The sequence below is a fragment of the Peromyscus maniculatus genome, chromosome 1, assembly GCF_049852395.1.
Source record: "Peromyscus maniculatus bairdii isolate BWxNUB_F1_BW_parent chromosome 1, HU_Pman_BW_mat_3.1, whole genome shotgun sequence".
Classification (NCBI taxonomy): Eukaryota; Metazoa; Chordata; class Mammalia; order Rodentia; family Cricetidae; genus Peromyscus; species Peromyscus maniculatus.
In genome coordinates, this window is record NC_134852.1 from 179,393,221 (window position 1) to 179,420,688 (window position 27,468).

Here is a 27,468-nt window from a genome sequence, read left to right on the forward strand (position 1 = left end):
TTAAAGGCAGCATTCTGGAGGAAGCATGCAGTGACCACTTGCTCCTACTGCACAGACATTATAACCGAAGAGAGAGGCTATGAGCTGTCTCCTGAAGGACTAGCTTGGTAAAAACATCTTAAATATAGGACCCTGAAACTTAAAAGACCACACAGAAAAATAAACACATGGGGAACGAACTTCCAGAAAGGTCACCTTGTATAGCTGAAACGTGTTCCCATAGAGCTCCTCTGTCAGCATGTTCCTCTGTTCCAAAATGGCTTTGTCATTGTACGCATACTCCACGATGGCCGACGCCTCTGAGTGCCGCAGCATCTTCCTCACATGACCTTTAAAGCTTCGGATGATCTCTGCTATCTGTGGTTTACTTCTACAGTCAAAAGGAACACAGAAAAATGACAGGAGGAGGCTGGGTAGCAATAAACCCACAACTTACTTCTCCAAAGGCCAGCTCACCAATATTTGTGTTAGAGAGGGGAGTTCTCCTATATGGGAACACTTGTAAGTGGGCAAATCAAACGCCACACACTTCCAATGCTTAGAAGATAAAGTAGGCTGCAATCCCTGGTGGGAAAAGACGGCTCCACTGACCAGCTCAAAGACCAACCAGGTTCTTTCTTAATTTATTGTTGGCAGTACTGGGATTGAACCTAGGACCTTATGCATGCAAGGCAAATGCTCTACCACTAAGCTAGAGCCCAGCCCTATGGTCTTTAACTCCTCTGTGCCCCAGCCTTTTCATTCACAAAATAAAAACAGATGCTGTGAGAACTAGATGAACTGAGACGCATCAAGAACAGTGAGCAGCACACAGAAAGTGCCTTCATCAGCTCCTCCAACCAGACCACAAGGAAAGTCAGAGAAGGACTGAGTCAAGGAGACAAAACGGAAATAAAATAAAAATTATTCTAATGCATTTGAGCAGCTAATAATAGTCAGGACTGGTTAGGAAAAATGTTAACAATTGCAGATCACTTATTTTTTCTGCTATCATAGTCTGGTACATTCTCATACCCAAAAAGCTGGTGTGGATAAGTACCAACAGCACATCATTAGAAAAATCATCCCACCCTGACATGGGCTAACACACTGACTTACTTCAGAGTCTGTTCATCTGCTCCTCAATTTCCTACTCTCTAAATACTAGTAACTGGAGTTAATTATTCCAATGTTTTGTTCTTTAACTTAAATATATAAAAATAGGTCCATAACAATGGAGAAGGGAGCATCATGATTTCAGTTAACTTTAGCCATTGTTTTACAGTGTTGTACCTTAGGAAGACCACAAGTGTCTGGAGGCGATTACTAAGACCAGAGATTTTAAAGTAGCATTTGAGCAAAGATGAATCCACAAAACCAAAAGCCAAGGGAGGAAAATACACTTTATAACAACTTACCCATACATGAGAAATTTCTTGACAATATTCCTCGAATATTTGGCTTTACTTAGTTCAACCAGGTCACCTGGGAAAACAAAACATCCAATGACCTGATATCCTTACTTCAGCTTTCCAGAAACAGAGGGAAGAAAGAAACCCACACGATTCTGGAACACAGCTCACTCTAGTCCCACGCAAAGAAACAGTAACAAAATAGTCTTGCAGAAAACACAGAACTGTTCTCTAGGACATTCTCCGGCATTCCAAGAGAAAACAAGTGACTTTCTCCCAAGCGATAAAAACATTGCACATTAGCCATACCTTGCAGTTCTTCAAAGGCCTGCCTCCTCTGCTCTTCATTCCCATACTGAATGAAGCACTGGATCACACGTGTTGAGTCATGGGCAAAGGCAATCTGTAGGAAAACAAAATGCCGGAACCATCAGGTTTCTAGTTACACAATTTGCACTTTTTTCACCTTACACTGCACTAGCGTGCTGGAGACAGAAATATGTCAATTATGTGGTACACCATTGTTTGGCTTTGCTTCCTATCACATTTCATAGCTGAAATAAATGCAAGAGACAGAAAAGTCTACCACCTTTCAAATTCCATTCCTAATTAAAACTACCCCCACAAGCCAGGCAGTGGTGGCACACGCTTTTAATCCCAGCACTTGGGAGGCAGAGCCAGGAGGATCTCTGTGAGTTCAAGGCCAGCCTGGGCTATAGGGTGAGATCCAGGAGAGGCACCAAAACTACAGAGAAACCCTGTTTCAAAAAAAAAAAAAAAAAAAACAACCAAAAAAAATCAAAACCATAAAAAATTAAAAAATTGTATTTAAAACTACCTCCATAAGGATTACATGAACTGTGGTTCCATGTTCTCGAAAGTTAACAGGTACCGACATAGGACACCGATCCCGAAGTGTCGCTGCATTGATAACCATAACTGCTACATACAAAGAACACATTTCTCTTAAGAACAAAGAAACTCGCATTTTTTTTTTAAATTGGAAGAGTGAGCACATTCTACTCACAGTTTTAATTTTCCCTTGAATCAACTTCTGCAAATCACTCATCAGCTTCACTCTCTTTTCTTTGTCGCAGTCTTTTCTGCAGAGGAAGCGCATGTGAAGTTATTTTAGACATGAAAACCAAACAGCATGCCATACATGTTTGCCACTTCAGTGTGGTTCTTCCTTTGAAGGCAGCAAACCTCTGACATTAAAATTATTATTCCGAAGCAGTCAGACAAAAGTCATTTTCTCAGAGGCAGAAACTCATCTCACAGGGTATAATTTTATGCATCAATCTAAATCTTAACAGCCAGAACTTCAGAAGCAAAGAAAAATAATAAAACAATCTAAGATAGCAAATACTTAAACATCTCAAAACCTAGCTGATAAGAAATTGTCCTTCATTTTCTGAGAAATCTTTCAGGATAGGTATCAAATCCATTTGCCTCCCATCATTTCCATAAAGCTATCTGGCACTATTTTAATGATTTCACACATTTCTGCACTCGGCAGACACCCACTCTGCTGCTGTGACAGGGGACTCTGAGCATGCATCAAAGAAACCAGGTGCTGTCTTTACTGTTTAGGACATCTGCCTGTGCAGGGCAAACCTCTCTCTGTGTTGCCCTTGTCTTGGACAGACTAATAACGACAGTGTTAAGTGCCAGTACCTTCTCAAGCTCTCCCAAATGTGCTTTGCCCGAACCACGATGTCATAGTTGGTCCTATCACTGAGCTGCCTGCTCTGCTTCAGCTCCTTCTTCTGCTTTTTGAAGTCATCCCATTTGGGTTTCTTGGCTGCTGATTCTAGAATTAAATTCAATGTATTTAACATTCCGAACACTGTACACGAATACGAATTTAGAACAGAGGGCAATCACCAGGACCAATTAAGTTACAAGGGGAAAATATAAGCTGGCAGTGAAGTTCAGTGGTAGAGCACCTACATGTATGAGGGTCCTTGCTCAATCCAAACATCAAAAATAAAATGCCACTCTTCTGAGAGCTGTCAAGCATTATTTAATTCTTAGTGTGAGGTGGATATGACTTTGATCACCCCCTTTTGCTATGTACCACACATTAAGTCATCCATCCAAGGCCACCCAGTGGTAGAAACAAGATACAAATCCAGGGACAACTTATAGTTGCCTTCCACTCATGACAATGTATAGTAAGCTTCTACAGGTTGATCTATCTATTCCTGTACCTTTGAAATTAAGTTATCAATTAAACAAAAAAACCAATCAATGTAATAAATGAAATGAATATTTTACTAGAGTATTATTTACATAAGTATCTCCCTCCAAATCCTTTGGAATTTAGTTATTTCTAAATATCTCTCTCTTGTAATTCACTCATTACAAGAACCAAAACAATAAAAAAGTCAACTGAGTCATACTAAAACCTAGGTATAAATACCAAGTATTTCCTTCTTGCCCCCTTGCCTCTCTGTTTTGAGTCTTAGCATTTATATTTAACATCGTTACAGTCTCTGCATTCTCCATTAAAACTACCATACAAGCAACAGGAGGAGGAAAAGCAACTACTGGAGCAAACGCTGGGCATGGGGAGAGGAAGAAAAAACCTAGAAGCAGAGAAAAAAGACAGGCACCGGAGTGGGGAAAGGTCTTGCAGACACACTGAGATATGATGGCATCCGGCCCCCCCCCGCCCCCCGCCCCCGTTCTCCTCCCCCACCTCAAGCATGCTGTCCCTCCTCCAGCAAGCAACCCACAGGCAAACTGAAGAATAAGGAGCAGGCTGGAGGGCTGGATAGAAAAGGTGCACACAGTAATCCCAGCAGACAGGCAGGCAGGCAGGGAGCCACGTAAGAATACACTCCATGTTAGGGAAATAACCCAGGACCTCACAGTGGGGCAGGGGGAAGGTGTGGTCACTATGGAGAAGCTGCTGCTTGAAGCCAACAAGGGACAAGGCACCGCGGTGGCACGCTGTACAACTGAGCAAATGCTGGTGAGAAGTGACTCTATGGATATCGTGATAAAGAGACTGGCAATTCATTTCAATGACAAACAGAAGCCCGAGGAACAATTCCCATCAGGGAGCAATTTGTCCTGAAGGAATTAAATGGCTAAATCTATCCAGAACTATTACTGAATGTGAACCATCTAACGAGTTGATCACATTAGCCTGGTCTAAGCCCCATGAGACCAGAGTCTACAAATCTCTTAATTCAGCACGGTTGACATTTTAACTGGAGCACACTATGTCTTTAAGGCCAGCTTTTATGATTAGGTTGGCCCTGTACTGTTACTGATTTTAAAACTACCTATTTCCCAACACAATGAATAAAAAAGGTAGCTGGACATGATAGTGCATGCAGGTAGATAGATCTGTGAATTCATGATGAGTTTCAGGCCATCCAGTGCTACACAGAAAGATAATGTCTTTTTTAAAAAAAAAAAGTGAAAAAAGGTAAATATCTGATGAATGAGTGAACAAATAAATTCAGTTTGGCCTTCAGAAAGGAATGTTTTGAGTTTCGTGCAAAAGACACAATTTAGCTTAATTCCTTGGCTAAAGAAATAAAGATCTCTAAGCATGAGAAAGTTTAAAAACATTTTATTTTTAGACTCATTTTAAGAGTGTTTTGCTTGCATACATATGTGTGTACCACATGTAAGCTTGGAGCTGAGGCGGTCATTGAACACCCTGAACTGGAGCTACAGATGGTTGTAGGCACCATGTGGGCACTAGGAATCGAACTCGGGTCCTCTGCAAGAATATGTGCTCTTAACTGCTGATCCATCTCACCAGCACCAGAACAAGAAATTCTGACTAGAAACACACTGTTGTTTACTTAAGCCCTTCTGTGCTTCCTTCCTTCTACTCTGAAATGCTGCCCGTCTAGGAGCAAGGACAGGCAGTCTCTGACCCAGCAGAGGACCTGTGCACCATGGTCCAGTCCCACCTTGGCCCGGGAAGGCTTCTGCAAAGACTCTAAGAGCCATGCTTACCATCACTTTTCCCATCTGGCTGGAATTTCCTCTTCTTGTTGAATTTATTTGGCTTCTGGAATTTGTCCTTTGGTCCTTTGCCCCCTGGTGGCTTGTTCTTGAACTGCTTCACACCCTTTTTGCCAGGTTTTGTGGCACCTTTCTCAAAGTTCTTAGATGCAACTCTAGGCCCACCTTCCTTAACAACTTTCCTTGGGAATGTTTTTGAAGAACTAGACTCTGGTGACAACAAAGAATACTTATTAGTTCATTGACTCTGAGCCGAAATCTCTGGTATCTACTCAACTACATGCTGCAGAGAACTACACACTTTTCAGTACAACCAACAGTCTTATCCTCAAATATACTTTAACCCTTTGAATAAATTAGGATTTAAATAATCAAACCCAAGTTAAGAGAAAACTTTCTGATTATAAAATTGTATAGGTTAGCCATGTAAACCCTGGAAAGTTAGAGGAATTAATAATAAACTATAAATTACCTCTTAGAAACAACCACTATGCTAGCATGGCATATTTCTGCAGTTTTAAGCATATGCTAGACATAAAATATTATGTACCTTTCCATTTTGTCTTATTGGCACTACTATCAATATTTATATTAAAATATCAGTGGTTCAATATGATAAGAGTTTAAGAGTGAAATGAACAGTTACTGAAGTTAAGAAAACATATCATAAAAATGAATTAAAATGGATTTCTGAAAAAGTCTAATTTTGAGAAAAATCTTAGAGCCTACAATAAACCTTTTGGCTAAAATGTTTAGTCAAAAAGCTTACACATATCTAACAAACAGGATGACAATAATAATAGCTATGCCTTAGGACCATTACAAGGGAAAGCATAAGACTGCTTAGGACTCAGCTATCTCTATAGGTCTGCATTCTTCTACTCTGCAATACTGACACCTGATGGAATAATAGAGACATCACCATCTGAAATTCAGAAGGCAAAGCTGAGTGTACTAGCCAGGTCCAACTCATCAAGCATTAAAACGAATTGTACAGTGACTGAATGTGAATACAATAAGGCCACCATAAATTGCTGACATAAAGTTTTTTCCCCCCAAGACAGGGTTTCTCTGTGTAGCTTTGCACCTTTCCTGGATCTCACTCTGTAGACCAGGCTGGCCTCAAACTCACAGAGATCCGCCTGCCTCTGCCTCCTGAGTGCTGGGGTTAAAGGCCTGTGCCACCACCACCCAGCGAAAGGATCTTTTATAAATAAAGCATTCCTCAATTATTCTGGCAAATCTTAAAAGCCGAAATTCCACAAGGAACAGGTTAGCTTGTGGATGGTGGTGACTTCTTTCCACCATGTTTACTGTAATCCTAGCCCATGAAGAGCGTGACACCCACTACAAACTCGTCCCTCTCAGATATATCTTCAAGGTAACCAGCACATGGGAAGCGCACATGGGCAAGGCTCTCTTACCACTGTTTTTATGAAATCTAGTCTTTCCTTGTGCTGTTTTTGGACTCTTCCCTGTGAATTTTTTCTTCTCTTGGACTTCCATCATAGCAATTCTGGAAAACAAAAGCCAAAACCATGAAGAATCACCGAATTGCTATCCAGTAAGAGCCATTAAACAGTCAGTGCAACACACAGCCCTTGAGCTCAGATGCAGTATAAAGCATCCAGCCCGGGGGCTCTCAAGTCCAAGTACAGAACTACCTCTAAGACATTAAAACAGAGGGTGAAAAGGATACCAACACAAACAAGAACTCAGGACACGCACACGCCCTGCCTAGTGTGTGACACACCCAGAGGCAACAGCACTGGCTAAATGTAGACCACTATTAAGAATAAACATTAAGAATTAAAAGTGCATGCCTTCCTTTAATCCCAGCACTTGGAGGCAGGGCCAGGCGGATCTCTGTGAGTTTGAGGCCAGCCAGGTCAGGTCTACAGAGCGAGATCCAGGACAGGCACCAAAACAACACAGAGAAGACCCGTCTCAACCCCCGCCCCCCAAAAAGAAAAAAAACAAAACAAAACAAAAAACAGTGATGAGTAACGGTGATGTTATCATTTGATTTCTTGGGCATCTACCTTAAAAAGCAATAGGACGCATTTAGCACATGTTACAATTTAAAGAAAGAAAACCCAAAAAAGCTAAAATAAAGGTTATTGGCCAACTGTTTTAGAGGCAGCCAGTTGCCTTGCTGACCTCCAAGCCACAATGAACTATTTAATATTTAATTGAGAGGGATCTGCCTAACATGTCACCTGTTGGGTTCAGTGACCTTCACTGAGCACAGGCAAAGTAATAGATACTCCTCATCAACCTACAAGCTTTGCAAGAAGCAAAACATACAGATACAAAGGCAAACTCTACTAAGCTCATGTCTACATTTCAAAAAGTTACATGCTCATCCATTTCTAAATGACCTTAAGAGTCACTTACAGGAATTCCTAGACAATGTTTCCAGATTAGAAACTTCTATTCATGAATTAATTTCTTGCTGGATGTGTTGACATACACACCCATAATCCTAGATCTGAGAGACTGAGGCAGAAGGATCACTGTGAGTTCAAGGACACTCTGGCAACACAAACTGGAGGCCAGTCTGGGATACACAGTAAGATACTGTTTCAAAAATCAAAACAAAACTAAGCATGATTAATTCCTCAGGACACTGAAATGTCTTGGGGAAAAAAAAAAAAAAAGGCAGGATTCCAGGTTAATATGTATTTGAGAAACAGTAAATTACACAGCAATAGTCAGCAAGTAAGGGGAGATTTTTTAAGTCCTTAATTTGCTACTATGAACTACCCACTGGAAAACAAAGACTGAAATATATAACTTTCCAAATGTAGTAGACCACTTTCTCCAGGAAACACTGGAACATGCCCTGGGTTCAATGCCTAGCACTGCATAAAAATATAGTGATATGTATCTGTAATTTCAGCACTGGAACCACTCAGTTTCCTACTGGGCATTTTAAATTGCACAGTCCTTTTATCACTTGGCAAGATATTGTCACACTTGCATGTCTGCATGTAGGTTTCATCAAAGTACCACATGCTAACCAACTGTGCCACTGGCCTTCATATATAGGTTTCTAACCATACCTTTATTTACATATTAAGCTTGCATATTTTATTTTAAAACAATGTGTTTTACAGAAGAGTTAAAAAGATACAGAGCCTATAGATCATTTACCCAGCTTCCCTATTGTTAACATATGACACGGTGATGAAACTAAGAAATTAACACTAGTATAGCAGGGTATATTTTGATATCAACTTTCCCATTCATGTCCTTTTCCTATTCCAAGATATAGTTAATTTAGTCACCATGTCTCCTCTCTGTTTTGCAGGCTATGTCCCCTTTCGGATTAAGATTTTCATTAGACTGAGTTTATGCTTGGGCCGGTGTGTGTTAGCAAAGAAGTTCTTTTCTCACAGCACCAAAGGACTGTAGCAGTCATGATTTACTCCTGAAGTTAACCTTGATCACTTAAAGCAGTATTTGCCAAGTTTCTTCACTATCAAATTCATTTATGGCTAACCCAAACGCAAAGACAAGCAAATTAGGTTTTACTTCCTAAACCTTCACAGCTGTGTACTCGACACTTTTGACTATGCATGTAAGGGGCACCTTCTGCTTAATGTCTGAAACTTAATTCTCTGCATCCCCACAGCAAACTTTCCCAAAGACAGCCCATCTTTGTCTCCCTGCCCATTCTCACCGTAGCCAACGGGGTGTCATCTACTTTACTGCTCAAAGAGAACCTGAGCATTGCATCTGATATTTACTTCTTTGCGTGTCAGTCATCTTGAACCTATCAGTAAGTTATCCTGCAATCCCCTTAGAAAATACTTTATCTCCACTACCAATACTCAGTACAAACCCATCAAGATTCTCCTTACCGAACTTGCAAACTAAGCACATTTTTTAAGAGAATCAAGGCCTGTCACGAGCCACCTCCCGCTTTTTTCTAATAACCCTTCAACCTTTTATACGCATAGGAACACAAAGAACAATGTTTCCCGTTACACAAGAATACAAAAGCTCGACACCATGGCCTCCAAACTCCTACCCTTCCCTTTATCTTGTCTGCGGTACTCCTAACGCAGACCTCCGGGACTTAACCCCAGAGCCCCTGCTTAAAATACTCCTGCCTCCCATCATGCTTTAGGTCTCGGTTTATGGGTCACTTCTTCAGTTTCCCCTGCAACGCTCCTAGGCACAAGGTCTGTCACAGGATGGGCAGGCTGACCGTGACCCGCACCGGCAGGGGTGTGAAAGCGAAGCTAGTTCCCCCAGCTCTGCACTAAGGAATGTAACGGAGGGCTTCTTAACCCCTGCCCTCGCTAGGCTCCCGCCAATCCCCCAACTCCGAGCCATAAAAGCGGCCGGGAAAGCGGCCCTAGCGGCCGATCTGAAGACGCCCGCTCGTCCACGGCCCCGAAAACTCTCCCCGCTCCGGAGCGGCCAGCGAAAGCTTGCCCCGCACCGCCTGCAACGCCCTCTCCGCAGCACTCACCGCACACGTGGGGCAGAAGATCGCAGAGTTCCGCCACCTTCCGCCGCTTCCGCTTCCGCATCTGGCCCCGCCCCGGTCCTCTGATTGTATTCTTCCGCCATGAGGCTTGGGGTCAAGGGGTGGAGCTTAGGGGGGAACGCGAAGTCCATAGTTTCAATTGGTCCGCCCTCGCCACACCTCCTATGTTGGACCGCGCGGGTTTTGGCCCTTGAAGGGATCCGTCCGGTGGAAGACGAGTCAGTGGCGCCGGAAAGTGACGTTGGCGCCGGCAGCGTCTGGGGATGACGCAGGTTGTCGCGAGGACCGCCCCGTTAACCCTTCATTCTGTCTCGGTGTCCGGATAGCTCGCCTGTTTGCGTGTGTGCCTTTCCGTTAGTCCAGCCTGGAGGATAAAAGCTTTTCCGGAGTCGGTTCTGTGGTCATCTTGTTCACCAACACTCACGGTTTCCGTAGTCCACACTCTTAGCTCTGAATCTCTGGGCAGATTAGTAAGCACCTCGGAAATCACCTCAGGTATTTAGAGCGGAGCGCAGTAAGTGATTGTGAAAAACTCCATAAGTGGTTGGCGTTTTTAACGTCAGCCCATTCTTGGGCATACATTTTCTCCACTTTCCACTTCAGGATATATATTTAAGGTATTATTCAATTTTACCGCGGAAGCAATTTAGGTAATAAACTTGGTCGTGGGAGCTTCACAGGTGGCTCAGCTGTTTTCTCGTGGAGAGGACGTAGGTTCGATTCCCAGCACCTACATGGTGGCTCACTGTAAATCCAGTCCCAGGGGTTCTCACAGCCTTTTCTGGACTCCTGGAGCACCGCACACACGTGGTGTACTTGTACACGGAGGCAAAATAATCATACACGTTAAAAGAAAACCAAACAAACTTGATCATGCTAAACAACAGAACCTTATTGCCTAACCTGTATCTGAAATACAGGTGTTGGTCGGGCGGGGCCCCCTTTGAAGCCCCAAGGAATGAACAAACTTTCCATGTGTCTGCAGCATCTGGTGCTCCAGGTGATCCTTGGCATAGGTTACCTGACTCAGGCAGGTCTCTACCTCTGCCTTCCTTTTTTTCTGAGTCTTTATGTTGGTTGTAAGTACGCTTGTCGTTTTGTTTAATAGCTCGAAAAACTTTGGAGACCCATAATCCCCTGTGGCCCCTGCCTCCTGTGTCTAATAACACCTATTTTAACAAAGTGGAAAGTGCCACAGTGATCCTTGGAATTACCATGTGAGAGGAGAAGGATGCGTCCCAACTGCCCCTCAACATTCACAATACCATATTATACAGTCACAAAAGGCTTATGAAAATAAATTCCGTAAATGCCACGCAAAAGGGATAGAGTAGCAGGGTGTTATTGTGGCACATCAAGGAAAGGCTATAAATATCCTGGTAAAGTATGACTAATTTGTAGTGGGTAGCTGTACCAGCTTTGACCTTGAAACACTGCCCCTAGTGTGGCAGCAAGTAAGTACCACACCTGCCTATGACCTGCCCCTGGGGTGTGGCCAAGAGGAGACCCCTTAAGACCCGACTAATTCATTAATTTTTTTTTACTTTAATTAAAAAAAAAAAATCCGGTCGGAGATTTTCTGACGAAAAGAATGAGTCCTAAGTCATACCTCTGGTGCTGAGTGGAGACATTCTAAACTGATCAAAAGAAAAAAATTACAAAAAAAAGTATTAGATCCTCTAGAGTTAATCCAAATGGGCCTGTCAAACATCTGGCCAGAAAAATGCACCTCAGAAAGCTATCTGTTCTGGAAATGTTACAAAATATATGATAAACCTAAAGGCATGCTAAGATGGAGGCATAATTGTCTCCTCAAGCATGCGTTTATGAATATCTGAGAAGTTTCTCCCCCAAGGCAGTTAGTTGCTCACAGACCCTCACTCAGCCTGCTTGCTTTCTGAATTACAACTTTTCCACTTCCCCTTTTATAGCTCCCCATTTTGTAAGCCCCCAACTGAATGCTTTCTTTTATAAGTGTTACCATGGTCATGGTGTCTCTTCACAACAATACAATAGTGACTAAGACACTGACCTTAAGAATTTCTTATCTTCCAACTCACTCAGTTTCTTGACCTTTGAGACATTCAAATTGAGAAGCATAATATATAAGACAGTACAGTTCTCTGGGCTAGAAGCCATACTTACATTGTTAGGTCCCCAACCCACTGCTCAGCAGACAGATTTCATAAATACTTGTCTGTTTTTGTTGTGACAAATACATCCTCCCCAAGTGTGTGTAGGGCACGAGACTAGAAAGTGCAGAGATTTGAAGGGAGAGGGGAACAAAAGAAAATGATGGGATATTTGTGACATGAAAGCAGATAGAAATGATATTTGAGAGGGAAGAGACCAGAAAGTGTAGGCAGATTTTTCTGTCCCACCAGCCAGGTCCCAAATAATGACATAGAGACTTATTAATTATAAAAGCTTGGCTGATAGCTTAGTCTTGTTTCTAACTAGTTCTTATAACTTAAATTTACCTGTATCTTTTAATCTACATTCTTTTGCTTGGTTTAGTCACCTTTATTTTGTAAAGCCCATGCCGCTTCCTCTGTGTTTCTGGTGTTTCCTCATGATTCCACCCTTCTTCCCAGCATCCTCTCTGCCCTGAAAATCCTGCCTAGCTATTGGTCATTCAGCTTTTTATTAAACCAATCAGAGTGACACATATTCACAGTGTACAAAAAGATTATTCCACAAGAAAGAGAAGGGGAGGTGGCATGAGGAAAACATTGAGGGGGCAAATAAAAACACTGTATATATATATGAAAATTTCATGATGAAACCAATTACTTTGTATGCTAACTTAAGAAAGGAATAAAAAGAAATTTTGAAGGTGACTTTTTTTTCATTCAATGAAGGAAGGGGATGTACTAGCCACTAGCCATGTTCTCAATTTCTGGATTCCAAATTCAATATGACTGCCTGTAAACTGCTTAATTAACTGAACTCCATTAATTCTTTTTTTCTTTTCCTCCTTTCTTTATCTCTTTCTTTCTTTCTTTCTTTCTTTCTTTCTTTCTTTCTTTCTTTCTTTCTTTTTCTTTCTTTCTTTCTTCCTTCCTTTTTTCCTTTCTTCCTTCCTTCCTTTTTTCCTTTCTTCCTTCCTTCCTTCCTTTCTTCCTTCTTCCTTCCTTCCTTTCTTTCTTTCTCTCTCTCTCTCTCTCTCTCTCTCTCTCTCTCTCTCTTTCTTTCTTTCTTTCTTTCTTGACAGGGTTTCTCTGTGTAACTAACTGCCCTAGCTGTTCTGGAACTCACTTTGTAGATCAGGCTGAACAAAAACTCACAAAAATCCACCTGCCTCTGCCTCCTAAGTTCTGAGAATAAAGGTTTATGCCATCACAGCCAGCTTCCATTAATTCTTTGATAAATGATAAGGAAAGAAAAATAAGGAACAAGAATTAAAAGCCTGCAGGAGCCTGGTTTGTACTGTCTATTGAGCAGACACTGGTGAAGATACCAGACACTTAGAAAGCCCTGACAAGTAAACACTTCCCAGGAGAAAAGGAGCTACAGAATACACTCCATCATACTGTTGTGGAATAGTCCTTTACACCGTGTGAAGATGTGTCACTCTGATTGGTTTAATGAAGAGCTGAATGGCTAGTAGCTAGGCATGAAGATATTAGGTGGGACTTCTGGGGACAGAGAGGTCTTGTGGATGAAGAAAGGTGTCACCAGCCAGATGGAGAGGGAGCAAGACATAGAGAGGAAGTAAAAGCCACGAGCCAGATGGCACCATGTAGATGAATAGAAATGGGCCAATTTAAGTTATAAGAGCTAGTTGGAAACAAGCCTAGGCTATATGCCAAGCTTTCATAATAATAAGTCTCTGTGTCATTTTTTTGTGAGCTGGCAGCCCAAAGAAAAATCCATCTACATATGACATCCAAAGTGGGGGTTTGAATACCCAAACAGCCTGAGAAAGCTAAGAAAAGTTCTGGACAAAGAGCCAGGTACGGCTTTCTAGTCCTGCAATCTCTCAGGTGGGCAGGTGCTTGGTGTACAGAGGTGCAGCAGCTACTGGCCAGCCAAGCTGAGCTGAGCAGAGGCTGACATTGCAGTTTAAGATTTGTCTCACCTCCAGGCAGTGGTGGTGCATGCCTTTAATCCCAGCACTTGGGAGGTAGAGGCAGTCGGATCTTTGTGAGTTTGAGGCCAGTCTGGTCTACAGAGCGAGATCCAGAAAAGTCACAAAGCTACACAGAGAAACCCTGTCTTGAAAAAACAAAAACAACAAAAAACAAACAAAAAGATTTGTCTCACCTGGTCAGAGATGGCTGCAGGTGCTTGGCAAAGTCAGGTCCAGACTGAGAAAACCTCTGAACAGATATAGTATGCTTAAAAACGTGCTTAGATGCTGAAAAAGGAAAAGAAAATGGACATAGACAGTCATAGAAAAATAAATATAGTTTAAAAATAATACTGTACTTTAAAGAGAGAGTAAAGTGATATAAAAATAAAACATGCAAAGATGAGAAATACACAAGGTGTCTGGATCCTGTATGCTACTTTTTTGACTTTGAGTTTTAAAAATGCTAATGTACAAAAAAACAATAGCTTCTGAGAGACATTGGTTTATGGAAACTGCTAAATTAAACTAACCTAATATTTTAAGAATGTCTTAATTTTAAAATGGAAGTCAGAAAATGTATTATGTTGGGGGAAAGGTTCTGGTTTTGTTTCCACAGGAAACTAAAGGCCGTGGATTCCTTCCAGGTTAATAAAGATCAGATTTGATTGGGGTACACTCCCTGAAAATCTTAACTATAGACATGAAAAAATAAACCTAAAAAAAAACCCTACAAGACAGGTGACATATTTTATCTGCCCAAATATAAAACAAAACAATCATCTTTGGCTGGCTTGTGTACAACACACAGTCTATATTTGTGTTAATGCAGAAAGTTTGTGTGTTTCCAAAGTAAGGGGACCAGACACCAGTGAAAATGGGTGGCCCAGGTGATCCAGTGTCTCAGAGTGCCTCTGCTGCGGTTTCCTCAAAGTTCTACATCCAGAACAACTTCAAAGTTGCTAGACTATTCTAGTCTATTCAGACTATTCTAGCCAGGACTGCAAAGAAGCCTTGCACTATCCCATTGCACAGAGTCTGGACAACAAATGTTATGGTTAGCTGTCCCAGAACTTGACCATTATCCTTATTTCCTAGGGTCTCCCAAAGATGCTGGTTCCTCAAAGATGCCATCATCCCTAGAAAACAAGAAGCAGTCTATAGAACATGACACCCACATTCCCAAGAGGTAGGGTGGATGATTTTTGGTCATTTGATGGATTATAATGTTTGTCTTCGTTTAGCGGTTTTGTTACAAGTTATTATTGGTCACAGTCAGGAAAAAATGAACAAAAGAGATTAGATTCAGAGATTTCTTTCTGGAGGGAAAAAGGAAATATAGTATTGAAATGATGGAATAAAAGGGTATATTGTTGAGTTTACTTTTGAACAACCAATTGTTTCAAATATTTTACATTGGTATGGATTTTTATATATTGATACAAATTTAAGATTACTTTTGTTATATGTTTCTACTCTTGTGTGAGGTGTTGTACCTATTCAGCTCATTTAAAAATATAATGTAAAGTTTTAGTCCTTGAAAGCTATTTAGGATAATAAAGAAATACAGGTTAATAGTTAGTCATCTATAACAATCAAACTTACAGTCATGTTAGGTATGTTTTCAAGGTCAAAAAGAGATATATTTTAAATAGATAGATGGTCTTCACACACTTCAAAGACCTACAGAATATGGCATTTTAATGTTTTAATATTTTATGACAGGGAGACACATCTGCTCTTGGCACCACCAGTTTACTTTAAAAAAAAAGGATGATGGGTAACAAGAAGCCTCCATATGGAGTTTGCTTTCTTTGTGGCAAAAGCTAGCCATTTTGGCAAAAAAAAAAATGCCCTTGCCTCAACTACTGGTGCTGTGCAAACTAGACAAGCAGGACACACAAAAAAGTGAGTGCTGAACTTTTCCAAGACAAAGTGGGACAGTCCTTCAAAAATTCCTGCTTCACAGAAGTCTTTCAGATATTTTAGGCCCACAGGCCAAAGATGGATGCCCCAACAATGCAGAGGAACCTTGGTTGACTATCCATGCAGCCAAATGTCTCTGTCATTTCTATAGTTTTGGAATTTGTTTGCTCTGCACTTCCTATTTACTCAGGTAATATGTCCTTCTTGTGCCTCTGGTGGAGGTGAAGACTAAATAGTTACAGTTGCAGTTTTCCTTGTTACCAAATTAAGAAAAGAAACTCACAAAAGAGGTGTAAAGTATATAAGGTTGAGAGACATAAAAGTTTAAATTGTTTATCTAAATAATGTTTTGAGATAAAAAAATTAGTTTGGGGTTGGTAATACAATTTAGGATAGAAAGTAAATTAGGTACAAAAGGTTAGCCTCATCAAGAGAGGATAGATAATGAAGTATTTTCTCTAAATTTGCCAAATACCAATGGACTGGACATTGTGAATATAATTCTAACCTGATAATTGTTTGTATTGTTTATAGTTTTATTATACTAGAATTAAAACATTTCCTTTTTATTTAGACAAAGGGTGAAATCTTGTGGAATATTCCTTTATACTGTGTGAAGATGTGTTACTGTGATAGATTTGAAAAAGAGCTAAATGGCCAATATTTAGGCAGAAAGAGGTAATTAGGAAGGACTTCTTGGGACAGAGAGGTCTTGAGGAAGAAGAAAGGAGTCACCAGCTGGAGGAAGAAGAAGAAGCAGGACATGTAGGAGGACAGGTAACAGTCATGAGTCACATGGCAACACATAGATGAACAAAAATGGGTTCATTTAAGTCATAAAAGCTAGTTAGAAACAAGCCTAAGCCAAGGCCAAGATTTCATAATTAATAAGTCTCTGTGTCATGATTGGGGCACTGGCTATCCAAAAAAGCCTATTATACCACACAATCTGGGAATATTTGTGTCTTCAATTCCAGAGACACATCCCATCTTTTGGAAGACACATCCAAGTAACTGCTTGCATGTGCACACCAATTCCCTACTACTCATTGGCCTCTTCACCAAGGAGAATAAAAATTTGTTATACACCAGAGCCCATTATTAGTCATGTATTTTAAAATTGAGTCTCCTATGCTGTCAATGTGGATTCATGTAGGAGTTTTGTTTGTTTGGAATAAGAAAGTATTTTTCATTTTTACAGAATAATACTAAAGAATTACATCCTATAATTTTGTTTCTAACCCAGTAACTATCAATACTTCAATTATCTAATGATCTCAATGTACATCTCCATATGTGTAGAAGTTTTTGATGCTATATGATGAAAGTTTAATCTGTAGTTAGGTGAGGTTCTATCTCAAAAGTTAGTCACTGCTGTAGCTATTGCAGTTAAGAGCACTAACATTTGAGTCACCTTCTGTGTGGTGATAGACAACATAGTTAGCCTTTATTTATGCTCATGCCTGCTGCTTTCTGGTGGCCAGGTGTCCTCTCTGTCCAGAAGGTATAGCAGAATCCTGGGCCAGGAGAACACACGAAGGGGTGAAGCTCACCCCGCCCCATAGGCTCAGTTCTCATCCCAGAAGGAAAGGACCCAGCAAGGATGCTTTTTAAATCAGGGCTTACAACTAGGCTGCACAGCCACTTCTAGAACTAGAAGGCTAACCACCAGATATAACATTAGCCAGTTATCATTCTTTAAATATCATTTTTTGAAATTCTCTGTCAAAATTAAATGTCATTTGGTATTCTGTGGAGCTGTAGCTATTCAGTTTGTAGCTTACGTGAACATAGTTTAAAGCTTAAAATAACTTTAGTATCCAAGGAAATCTGTATCAATCTTGGACGCACACCAGAATCACCTGTAGAGTTAAGAATGTCAGTAATTCTCGTTTAATTGATCTTGAGTGGAGCTAGGTGGAGAGACTGTGGGAGCTCCCCAGGTCGCCCTAATGTGCAGCTAAATCAAGAGGTACTTGTTTCAAGAATGCGCTTCAAATTGTTGATTTGATTTTCTAATTAAACCTTACAGTGTCTTGGTCTTCACTTTTATTGCAGTCAACAGAGATAAGAATTAAATGTATAATACACTTGTTTCTCTAAGTAGAATTATCTTGGATACACAGTGTCTTTCTCATTCACTGAGGTCTCTTATAATGGCTAAACACCACAAGATGCTGAGAAATCTAAATTTGAACTGTATGCTTCAAAATCTGTCTGGGAAATGTGTCTTCTCTTTTTCTTTTTCAATTCAGCATGATTTATAAAATTTTCTCTCTTCTTCCCCCCATAAGAATAAGGCAATGTCAGGTGTGATCTCCCACACATCTTCCTTCCCCTAAGTTCTTTAGAATTCTAATTAGTGTCTTTTTGGTTTTTGTTTTTAAACTAATTTGGGTTTTCTGTTTCCCAGTTGTATAAGCAGAGATAAAGCGCATGTTGATGTAAAGCTTAAATGAAAATTTAGCAAAGTTGGTTTTGTTTTCAGGATCTATTAGAAGGATAAAGCAAACAGAGCCATCATCATTGGGTTTTCCTTTAGGGAAACAAAAAAAGAACTGTTTCAGAATAAGGGACTTTGTTTTTCCATACCATAAATTTATTAAAAACGTGAACTACTACAGTCTAATCACTAACTATTCATTATGTTCTGCTTGTCTTCCAGTAAACAGGAAGTTAACCTTGTTTCCTTTTTCTTTCTTTCTTTCTTTCTTTCTTTCTTTCTTTCTTTCTTTCTTTCTTTCTTTCTTTCTTTCTTTCTTTCTTTCTTTTTGGTGACATGCTTTCAAGTGGTAGAAAAACTATGTGCCCAGGGTAAAAGTTGATCTGATCATTGTACTAAGTGCCACCTTTAGTGAATGTCACATCAGCATGTGATAGGAAAATAAAAATTAGCACCACTTAAAGCCTACAATCAATCCTTTACACACAGCACATGTGCACTGCTCTATGATTTTTACACCTAAGCCGCATATGGCAGTTCTGTCTTCTTAACCAGAAGGAAGACAATGGGGAGGTTTGTAGTGTACACTTTTAACTTTGCCTTTGCGCTCAATGAAAGCTATTTTCTTTACGAAGCACTGACTAGTTTTACCTTATGATTTCTCTAACCTATGAGCAATAAAGACACAATGACTAAGCATGTATTTATTAAGGGATCAAAGAAGAAACTGTGCTTTCAATGAAGAACAAATACCTTTTTCCTTTTTAAAGATTTATTTTTGCCTGTGTGTTTGTTTCTGTGTGTGGGTGCCACCTAGGAGTCCAGAATAGGGCACCTGGTTCCTGGGAGCTGGAGTTATAGGCAGATGTGAGCTGCCTGACTTAGGTGGTTAATAAACTCAGGTCCTCGGAAAGAAAAGCAAGAGCTCTTAACTGTGAAGGCAAGACATCTCCCTAGCCCCAACAAATAATTTTCTAATTATTACAATTTTACCTTTTAAAAATGATAGACAATTTAATTTGGACCTAAGAACAATGACCTAACCCTTCTTCTTTTTAGAAAGGAAGGAAAAATTAACTCACTTTGTCACCAGGATGCAGATGCCAAATTAGAATTAAAGGGCCAAGAGACTTATTGTGAGAAAAACCCATGAAACAGGGCGAGTAGGAGAATTGGATCGTGAAGGAGAGATTTAGACCCAATAGCTATGAAGGGACAGGCAAAAGGAGGTGGCTGTGGTAAGAAGCCTTCAAATAATAAAAGCTCTGAGAAAGTCTTGGCTAGGCAACAGGGAAGGAGGTCCAGAGTAGAGATTTACTGTGAAGGAAGGCCCTTAGGGTAGGAACATCTGGGGTCTAGTGTGGTGCTCCACTAAGCCGCTGCTAATAGGAGCGAGGAAGAACATAGCTGTAGCATTCATACTGTGATGGCTTCTGAAGTCATAGTACCTCTCAGCATACTCTCTTCCTTGAGAAGAGCTTGGAACAGTTCACTCCCATGGTGACAAGAATCCAGCCTTCATGTAAGCTCTCTCTGTATGCTGGAGAGGAAGCCCCTCCAATATCCCTATAACTCTGTCCCCCCAAAGAAAGGTTAGAAGAAAGAGATCTGTGGGACAAACTGTCATCTCCTAGGGGCTGCAACAGGGACTCAAGGGCTTCCTTTTCCACTTCCCATTGGAACTCATCTTACCCTTCTCTACTAACAAGATGCTGATGGTGGTCTTACACAGTCATCTGTGCTGTTTGTAATCACAAAAAGCTTTGTGTGCATTAAAGATACATGTGTACAGTTACACCGGGGGCTAAAGAACCCTAAAGGTATCTAAGTGGGTCTCCTGGGCCCTTCATCTTCTCCTTCTTATCTCTATTGTATAGAAGCAGCCTTGAAGCAGTTTACCTAATTATTCTTTATTAATAAAAACTCTGGAGTCAGATATTGGGGAAAGAACCTGAATAATCAGAGAAGCAGTGAGATTCGACCAGTGGCCTCCTCTCTCTCTCTCTCTCTCTCTCTCTCTCTCTCTCTCTCTCTCTCTCTCTCTCTCTCTCTCTCTCTCTCTCTTCTTCAATCAATAAAGGGCGAAAATCTTTCTAAGCCCCACCCTACTACTTCCTGTGTCTCTCTAAATGTCCTCAGTCCTCTAAAACTTCTATGGCTAATTTTAGTCTGCTAGTAGCTAGCTCCAACCTCTGATTCAAAGTAAACTTTATTGTCAGTTTCAGGAGCGCCAGCGTGTGATCCAAATATCCCACAACACAGCCCTAACTTCTACTGATCAGACTTCATTGTTCTGGCCATGACAGCGATCCTCTTCTCACCTGTTGGTCCTGGATACAACCAGTCCAAAATGTCTAGGTGCCACCCATAATTCAATGGACTCTTCCCCTATCCCCTGGCAAGTGTGTCCCTGTTGGGTTGGAGAAGTAGATTTTTCACCTTGAAGAGCCCATAATTTGAGACAGGAAGCACTGACCCAGAAGGTCACTGAAAATGATTGGCTCCATTCATACTGCTACCCCATGGTTCCTAGACACATGTATTATCTTCAGGGGCATACCACTTGTTCTGCATTCTGGAGGATGACATTTCATTTTTGCAGACTTTCACCTCTCTCTCAGCAGCCAGTGCCTCAGCGATGTCTTCGATCGGCCATCATAAGGCTCTGTTAGGCTGTCTGTCTCTGGGTGGTACCCACCCCGCTCCTGCTTTGCTCTGATGCACATCTCCTGTGAGGTAGAATTTTGTATCCAGGGATCAGGTGTTTCATAGGCTGATAGATCCTGATGTTACCGATGTTAGAGGCTCTGTGAATGGGAAATAGGGAAACCCATAATTGAAACAGGACTTGGATCCTATGAGGAGGATCCTGTGGTCCCTTCAGAATGAGTTGAACCTAATGTCATTAACTTGTCACCAAATGACTGACTGGTTTCTTTGGGAAACAATGCCATCTCATGTGTCCTATCTGATTTTTGGTCACCAGATGTAGCAGTTAGATTGGTCTTGGTTAAGTGAATATTTATGCTGTAGTCCTGTATCTAGATTCCATCTTCCACGGTAGTTACTTCATTCACACAGCCCTCATACCCACTGCTAAAGACTGATGAATGTCAGCTGGCTAAAGTGACCGTTTAGTGACTCTTCCTTCGTGGATGTGTCTCAGCATGCAAAAATGTTACTTCTTCATGTCCATTCTCATATGATTCTTAGAGGTGTACAGAAGTGGCCCATCCTGAAATCTTTGTAGGGCTTTGCTGAATACCCTATGGTACTTGTTTCCAATCAAGGGCTCTAGAATTCCAACCATGCCTTTATTTTATTGATGTAATGGTTTGACGTGACATTCTGTGTGGTGTCCAGATGGCCCAGATCTCTTTGGACTATATTAAGACAGAGGGTGGGCGAGCTAACATAGCCCTGGTACAAAACTAGAAATGAATGCTATTCATTCCGAGGAATTTGAACTGTTTCTCATTGTATTTTCCAACTGTTTTCATTATCTTTTACCATCTGCTACCAAGACATTTGGAAAGGCATATAACAATGTTTTCTACCTGACCTTTGGAGATAATACCAAGGTTCTAATAACCATACCTTGAGAAAGTGACCCTAAGTATGTCTTTACATGTTCACTTTTCCTGTTTAGCGCTTTGGTCCAGTATCCTTGTAATCTACTCTCTCAGCATTCCTCGGTGGTAGACAGTGTGTGCTGGGAAATTCCTGAAAGTCTGCTCCAGGATAATCTCCAGCATCAGTCCCAGATTTAATCTTAGTTACTGGTCTGATGGCCAGGAGAGGCAATGAGGCAGCTGTTGCCTGGGGAGGGAAGATGGAGGTTGTCTTACAAGAAGACAACCTTTGGTATGTCTTCCTGCATCTACATTTTGACTAGGGTGCTCAGAACTGCTGCCGAAATATCTTTTCATATCCCCATCTCACATTTCAGAGTCTCAAGTTTTTTCAACCAGAACACTGACCTCACTGTAACAGACCATGGTGGCTGAACACTTTTGAGAGTCTTGAGATTCATGACTTTTTTTTTTAAGATTTATTTATTTATTATGTATACAGCATGTATGACTGCAGGCCAGAAGAGGGCACCAGATCTCATTACAGATGGTTGTGAGCCACCATGTGGTTTCTGGGAATTGAACTCAGGACCTCTGGAAGAGCAGTCAGTGCTCTTAACCACTGAGCCATCTCTCCAGCCCCGAGATTCATGACTTTTACATGTATCTTCTCCTCAACTTGTCCCTTTGCCTACAGGAGTTAGGTGCCTATTTGCAAACCACCAAAAGTGCTGCTGGCCTTCTTCTGAGGTCTTTATTGTGAAAAGGCAACTAGATCCTGTAGATATAACCAACCGTCTTATTAAATAAGAAACACAGAAACAATGTAAAAGAGAAAGCCGAGAAGTCAGAGCTCAGAGCTAAAATCTCACCCTTCCTCCTGCTGTCCCAGCTTCGCGGAAAGAGAGCTACTTCCTGTCGGTTCGTTTTTTTTATAGTATGTTGTTCTGCCTTCTCATTGGTTGTAAACCCAAACACATGACTGCCTCGTCACTGTCTGAATGTACAGCCCCCTAGGTCTTAAAGGCATATGTCTCCAGTGCTGACTGTATCCCTGAACACACAGAGATCTTATGGGATTAAAGGCGTGTGCCACCACCGCCACACTCTTGCTATGGCTCTAATAGCTCTGACCCTGAACACACAGATATCTATGGGATTAAAGGCGTGTGCCACCACCGCCACACTCTTGCTATGGCTCTAATAGCTCTGACCCCCAGACAACTTTATTTATTAACATACAATCAAAATAATATTTCAGTACAATTAGATTACCACCACAAGATCCTGATTACTCATTTGCAGGAGATCATCCAACTCCACTGTCCTTAAAAGCACAGACTCCCTTGTCAGGGTTTGACTAGGAGATGTGCCCATAGGGTCATGTGTTTTAACAGCTGGTCACCAGCTAGTGGATATGTTTAAGGAGACTGTGGAACCTTGAGGATTTGGGACCCAGCTGAGGGAGGGAGGTTGCTGAGAATCTGGCCTTGAGGGTTATAGGTCACCATCATTTCCAGATTGGCTCTCACTGATTCCTGACTGCTGATCTTCAATCTAAGTTGGAACCCCAAAGACATAGGTTCTAATCCCAGTGAAGGGATGACTCAGCAACAGGATAGATAAACTTGTCATCTAAGAGTGAAGGCAAGCAGGCAAAAAACCAAAGCTTCCTTCTTCTGTATCCTTTCCAGTGGGGCTGCCACCAGAAGGCATGGCCCAGATTTAGGGTGTGTCTTTTTGCCTCAAATAACCTAAGAAAATCCCTCATAGGAGTACTCAACGGCTTGCATTTTAGTTGTTTCCAGATGTAGTCTAACTGGCAACCAAGATTAGCTACCACATGGACTTCATCCCCATAAACTGGCAGTCAATACACACATCTCTTCTCTTAGGTGGTTTCTGTCAGGTATTACAGTACATGGACAAAAACACATAACTGAACACTTTCAAATGTCCAAACCACTGATTGCACTGGCAAGAGTATTTTCATCGGATGCCCTAGCCCATTGATAGTGACTTGCTTAGCAACTCAGCAGCTATGTTGCGCTTCGAACTGTGTGTATCCCGTATTCAATTTGGATGGTGGTCTTCCTTGTTAAGTGATAAGCCGCTCTCAGAACTTCAAGCTACTGCCAACGTTCCAGAACCACTTTGATACCTGTTGTGTTGGCCCATGTAGTGCAGAAGTGGAAGTAAAGGACAGAGAGGTGATACTGGGAAGAGCCTGTGGAAGAGAAAGGAAGACATAGGCCAAGCAAAAGCCTCAGACGGAGTTGTGTAGAGTTCTGGGCACAGGCCTTGAGAAAGCTTTGACTAAGCTGTTGGTGGTTCTTGGTGGAGGGCAGGGACCTCTAAATCCCTATAATGCATAGGACAAACCCCCATCCACAGAAAAATGCTATAAACTTAAACATTGATGTTGCCAAGGTTGAAAAAAATCTGGTGTACAGCCTGCAGTCTTCAGCCGGAGAAAGAGCCTAGAGAATACCTGTTGGCTGGTGAGGACCGGGCATTTCCAGTTTGGAGAAGTCATCAGGTTCATCTGGAGGGAAAAATAACTTTAATTTTAATTAAATGTGTAATTTAACTTAATGCATGATTATTCTTCTTTCCTTTGTCTGCTTAGATTTGCAGGCTGCCTGGGAAAGCAAGTTGTTCTAACGAGACCTCTTTATGACAGTCTGAAGTCTGTAGACTTCTAAGCAGAAAGAATTTTATTTATCGCTTTTTATCCCAACACTCAGTGACATTTCCAGCTACATAAGTGTTTGGGGGGAAGGAGAGGAGGGTAGCACCTTAGTCCAGGTTTGAGCTCAATTACTCTTGGTGTTAAACTACCACTCTACCACTCTCCCTTAAACAAAATTATACTTTTTAATTGTGTGTGTGTGTGTGTGTGTGTGTGTGTGTGTGTGTGTGTGTGTGTGAATGCACACACACTATGGCAGCAAGCACCTTCAATCCACCAAGCCATCTCACCAGCCCTAATTACAAACCTTTGAGGTAGCTGTCACCAGACAGAACAGCCATTAAAGCAGGACAGGAATTTTCGGAGAACAGTGGGAACAACGGCTTCATTCATTTATTCATTCATTCAAAAACTAACTTGTGCAGAGCCCAGAATATGCTAGGTCCTGAGTGGATAATGCAGCCTGGGGGCTGTTCCCAAGTTTAGTAATCTACTGAGGCAAGACAGAAAAAGAAATGCAGTCTAAATATGCAGAAGAAGTAGAGATGGTTATGCATGGATATACAGCATTATTTACAGATGGCTTCTGCTATACTTGGGTGAGAAAGAGCCTGGAATTTGAGTCAAAAGACAGATTTAAGTCCCAGCTCTGAGACTTACTGGATGGCCAGGTCAGTAATCCTCTCAGGGATCCTGTGAAATGGGGACAGAAACCTGCTGTCCCCTCTCTTAGGAGAAGAGTATGAGAGGCAAACAGCGCAGAAGTGCTTTGGTAACTCAGTTTCTGAACTAGTTATCTCTAAGACCTGGTTGTGCCTCATAGTCATGTAGTAATTTAAAACTGTCAGATGCTTAGGCATCCACCTCAGGCTGTGTCAGAAGTTCACAGTGGGTGGGGCATAGTCTTGGTCTTCACGTTTGTTGTAGTTATTTTGAGACAGGGTCTCACTTATGTGGCCCTGGATAGCCTGGAAATCACCATGTAGATCAGGCTGGCCTCCAATTCTCAGAGATCTGCCTGCCTCAGCTTCCTGAGTGCTGGGATTAAAGGCTGTGTGTTGCCACACCTGTTGAGTCTACATGTTTGTTTGTTTTTTTAAAAAACCATTCCAAAGTGCTGTGGGATGTCCTGTGTGCTGTGAATATGTGTTGCTATGATTGATTGATAAATAAAATGCTGATTGGCCAGTAGCCAGGTAGGAAGTATAGTGTAGGCGGAACAAGGAGAGGAGAATGCTGGGGGGAAGAAGGCTGAGTCAGGAGACTCTGCCAGCCACCACGAGGAGAAGCATGATGTAAGATACCAGTAAGCCACGAGCCATGTGGCAAGGTGTAGATTTATAGAAATGGGTTAATTTAAGATATAAGAACAGATAACAAGCAGCCTGCCACGGACATACAGTTTATAAGTAATATAAGTCTCTGTGTGTTTACTTGGGGGACGCAAGTGAGAGAGATTTGTCCCTACTGCTGGCAGGCCGGGACACAGGAAAACTTCAGCTACACCTAAGGAACAAAACTAACTCAAAATTGTCAAAAACTTAAATGTAAGACTCAAAACCACTATAGGGGAAATACCAGGACGTTGTTCTTGGCCAAGGTGTTTTGTTTTGTTTTGTTTTTTATAAGACTTCAAATCACTCATGACAAAACAAAGATGGATGAAGAAGGTTCTGTCTAAGAAGGATCTGTGAAAAAAGGAAACAGCAGAGAGAAAAGAAAGCCAACAGAGTGGGAGAAAGTATTTTCAATTTAGAATCCAACAACGTATTGATATCCAGTGTATATGAGTAAATAATAAAAATCATTCAATTAGAAATTAAGCAAATGAGCTAAGTAAATATTTCTCAAGAGAAGATATTCAAATAACCAGCAAGTATATGGAAAAGCCTCAACAGAAATGGCAATTAAATCCACAAGGGGCTATGATGTCCCCTGCTGAAAAACAGTTTCTCATAGCAATGGCTGCATAAACAAGACCAGAACAATGGCAATGTTAATAGACACAGTAATACAGACAGGGGAATATCTCAAAGGTGCCACCCCTGGACAAGGAATACAGGCAACTGATGACTGCTGAGAGGGACAGTGAGCTTCCTCCATGGATAAGGCCCCCTAGTCACTTGTCCAATGCAGAATAGCCAGTCCGGAAGCCATATACATACGAACAACAAAAATGGACTCAGCAGGTTGTATTTATGTATTTATGTGTATATGCACACACATTTAACAATAAAAATTGAGGAGAAAGGGGCTGTCAACTTCAGAGTGGGGGGCATGGACAAAGTGGAAGGGGTCTTGGGAGGTGCTTGAGGGAGGAAGGGCAAAAGGGAAAGTGATGTAATTGCATTTTAATTAAAATATGTAAAAATTTAAAAAGAGAAACAAATAAAAAACCAAATAAGCAAATGCTGGCATCCATATAGAGAAAAGGGAACTCTCCTACACTATTGGTAGGAATGTAAATTTGTAAAGTTATTATGGAAAACAATATTAGATGTTCCTCAAGAACATAGAATTAACTTATTATCCAGTTATCCTGACACTATCCCAAAGAAATAAAATCAGTGCGTTGAAGAGACACTTGCATTCATATGTTAATAGTAATTAACAAAGCCAAGATATGGAATAAACTTGTTCATTGATCGATAATTTTCAGTGAAAATGTGGTATAGAAACAATGGAATATTATTCAACCATAAAGAATGAAATTCTGTCACTTGCAGTAGCATAGATAGACCTGGAAGATATCATCACATTAAATAAGATATCAAGTAAAATAAGCCAGATGTCTCAGTTAGGGTTTCTTATCACTGCCTGGGGTATCAGCCTCCAGCAGCACATGGCTCAATGGGAATCTACACAGTTGGCACATACT

General features: G+C 41.2%; 1 protein-coding gene and 1 long non-coding RNA gene across 8 annotated transcripts in view; one reads left to right on the forward strand and one right to left on the reverse strand.

Moving 5' to 3' along the window:
• Positions 1–12,477, reverse strand: part of Pum3 (pumilio RNA binding family member 3) — a 37,603-nt gene extending 25,126 nt beyond the window's left edge. Inside the window, exons 1-9 of one of the 3 annotated variants that reach the window (XM_076561746.1) lie at positions 12,407–12,477; positions 9,868–10,700; positions 6,809–6,900; positions 5,376–5,594; positions 3,069–3,204; positions 2,419–2,494; positions 1,701–1,794; positions 1,398–1,464; positions 196–370 (exon numbers count right to left, since the gene is read on the reverse strand). In XM_076561746.1, the coding sequence (XP_076417861.1) occupies positions 196–370; positions 1,398–1,464; positions 1,701–1,794; positions 2,419–2,494; positions 3,069–3,204; positions 5,376–5,594; positions 6,809–6,900; positions 9,868–10,016 (1,008 nt within the window). In that variant the 5' untranslated portion in view covers positions 10,017–10,700; positions 12,407–12,477. Of the gene's footprint in view, positions 1–195; positions 371–1,397; positions 1,465–1,700; positions 1,795–2,418; positions 2,495–3,068; positions 3,205–5,375; positions 5,595–6,808; positions 6,901–9,069; positions 11,080–12,406 lie in introns of those variants that run through there. The other 2 variants (XM_042262253.2, XM_042262257.2) reach the window with 2 other exon arrangements.
• Positions 10,134–27,468, forward strand: part of LOC121823216 (uncharacterized) — a 150,907-nt gene continuing 133,572 nt past the window's right edge. For 2 of the 5 annotated variants that reach the window (XR_013047977.1, XR_013047981.1), the window contains exons 1-2: positions 10,141–10,399; positions 15,056–15,146. This is a non-coding gene — a long non-coding RNA (uncharacterized LOC121823216). Of the gene's footprint in view, positions 10,400–15,055; positions 15,147–27,468 lie in introns of all 5 variants that reach the window. The other 3 variants (XR_013047978.1, XR_013047984.1, XR_013047982.1) reach the window with 3 other exon arrangements.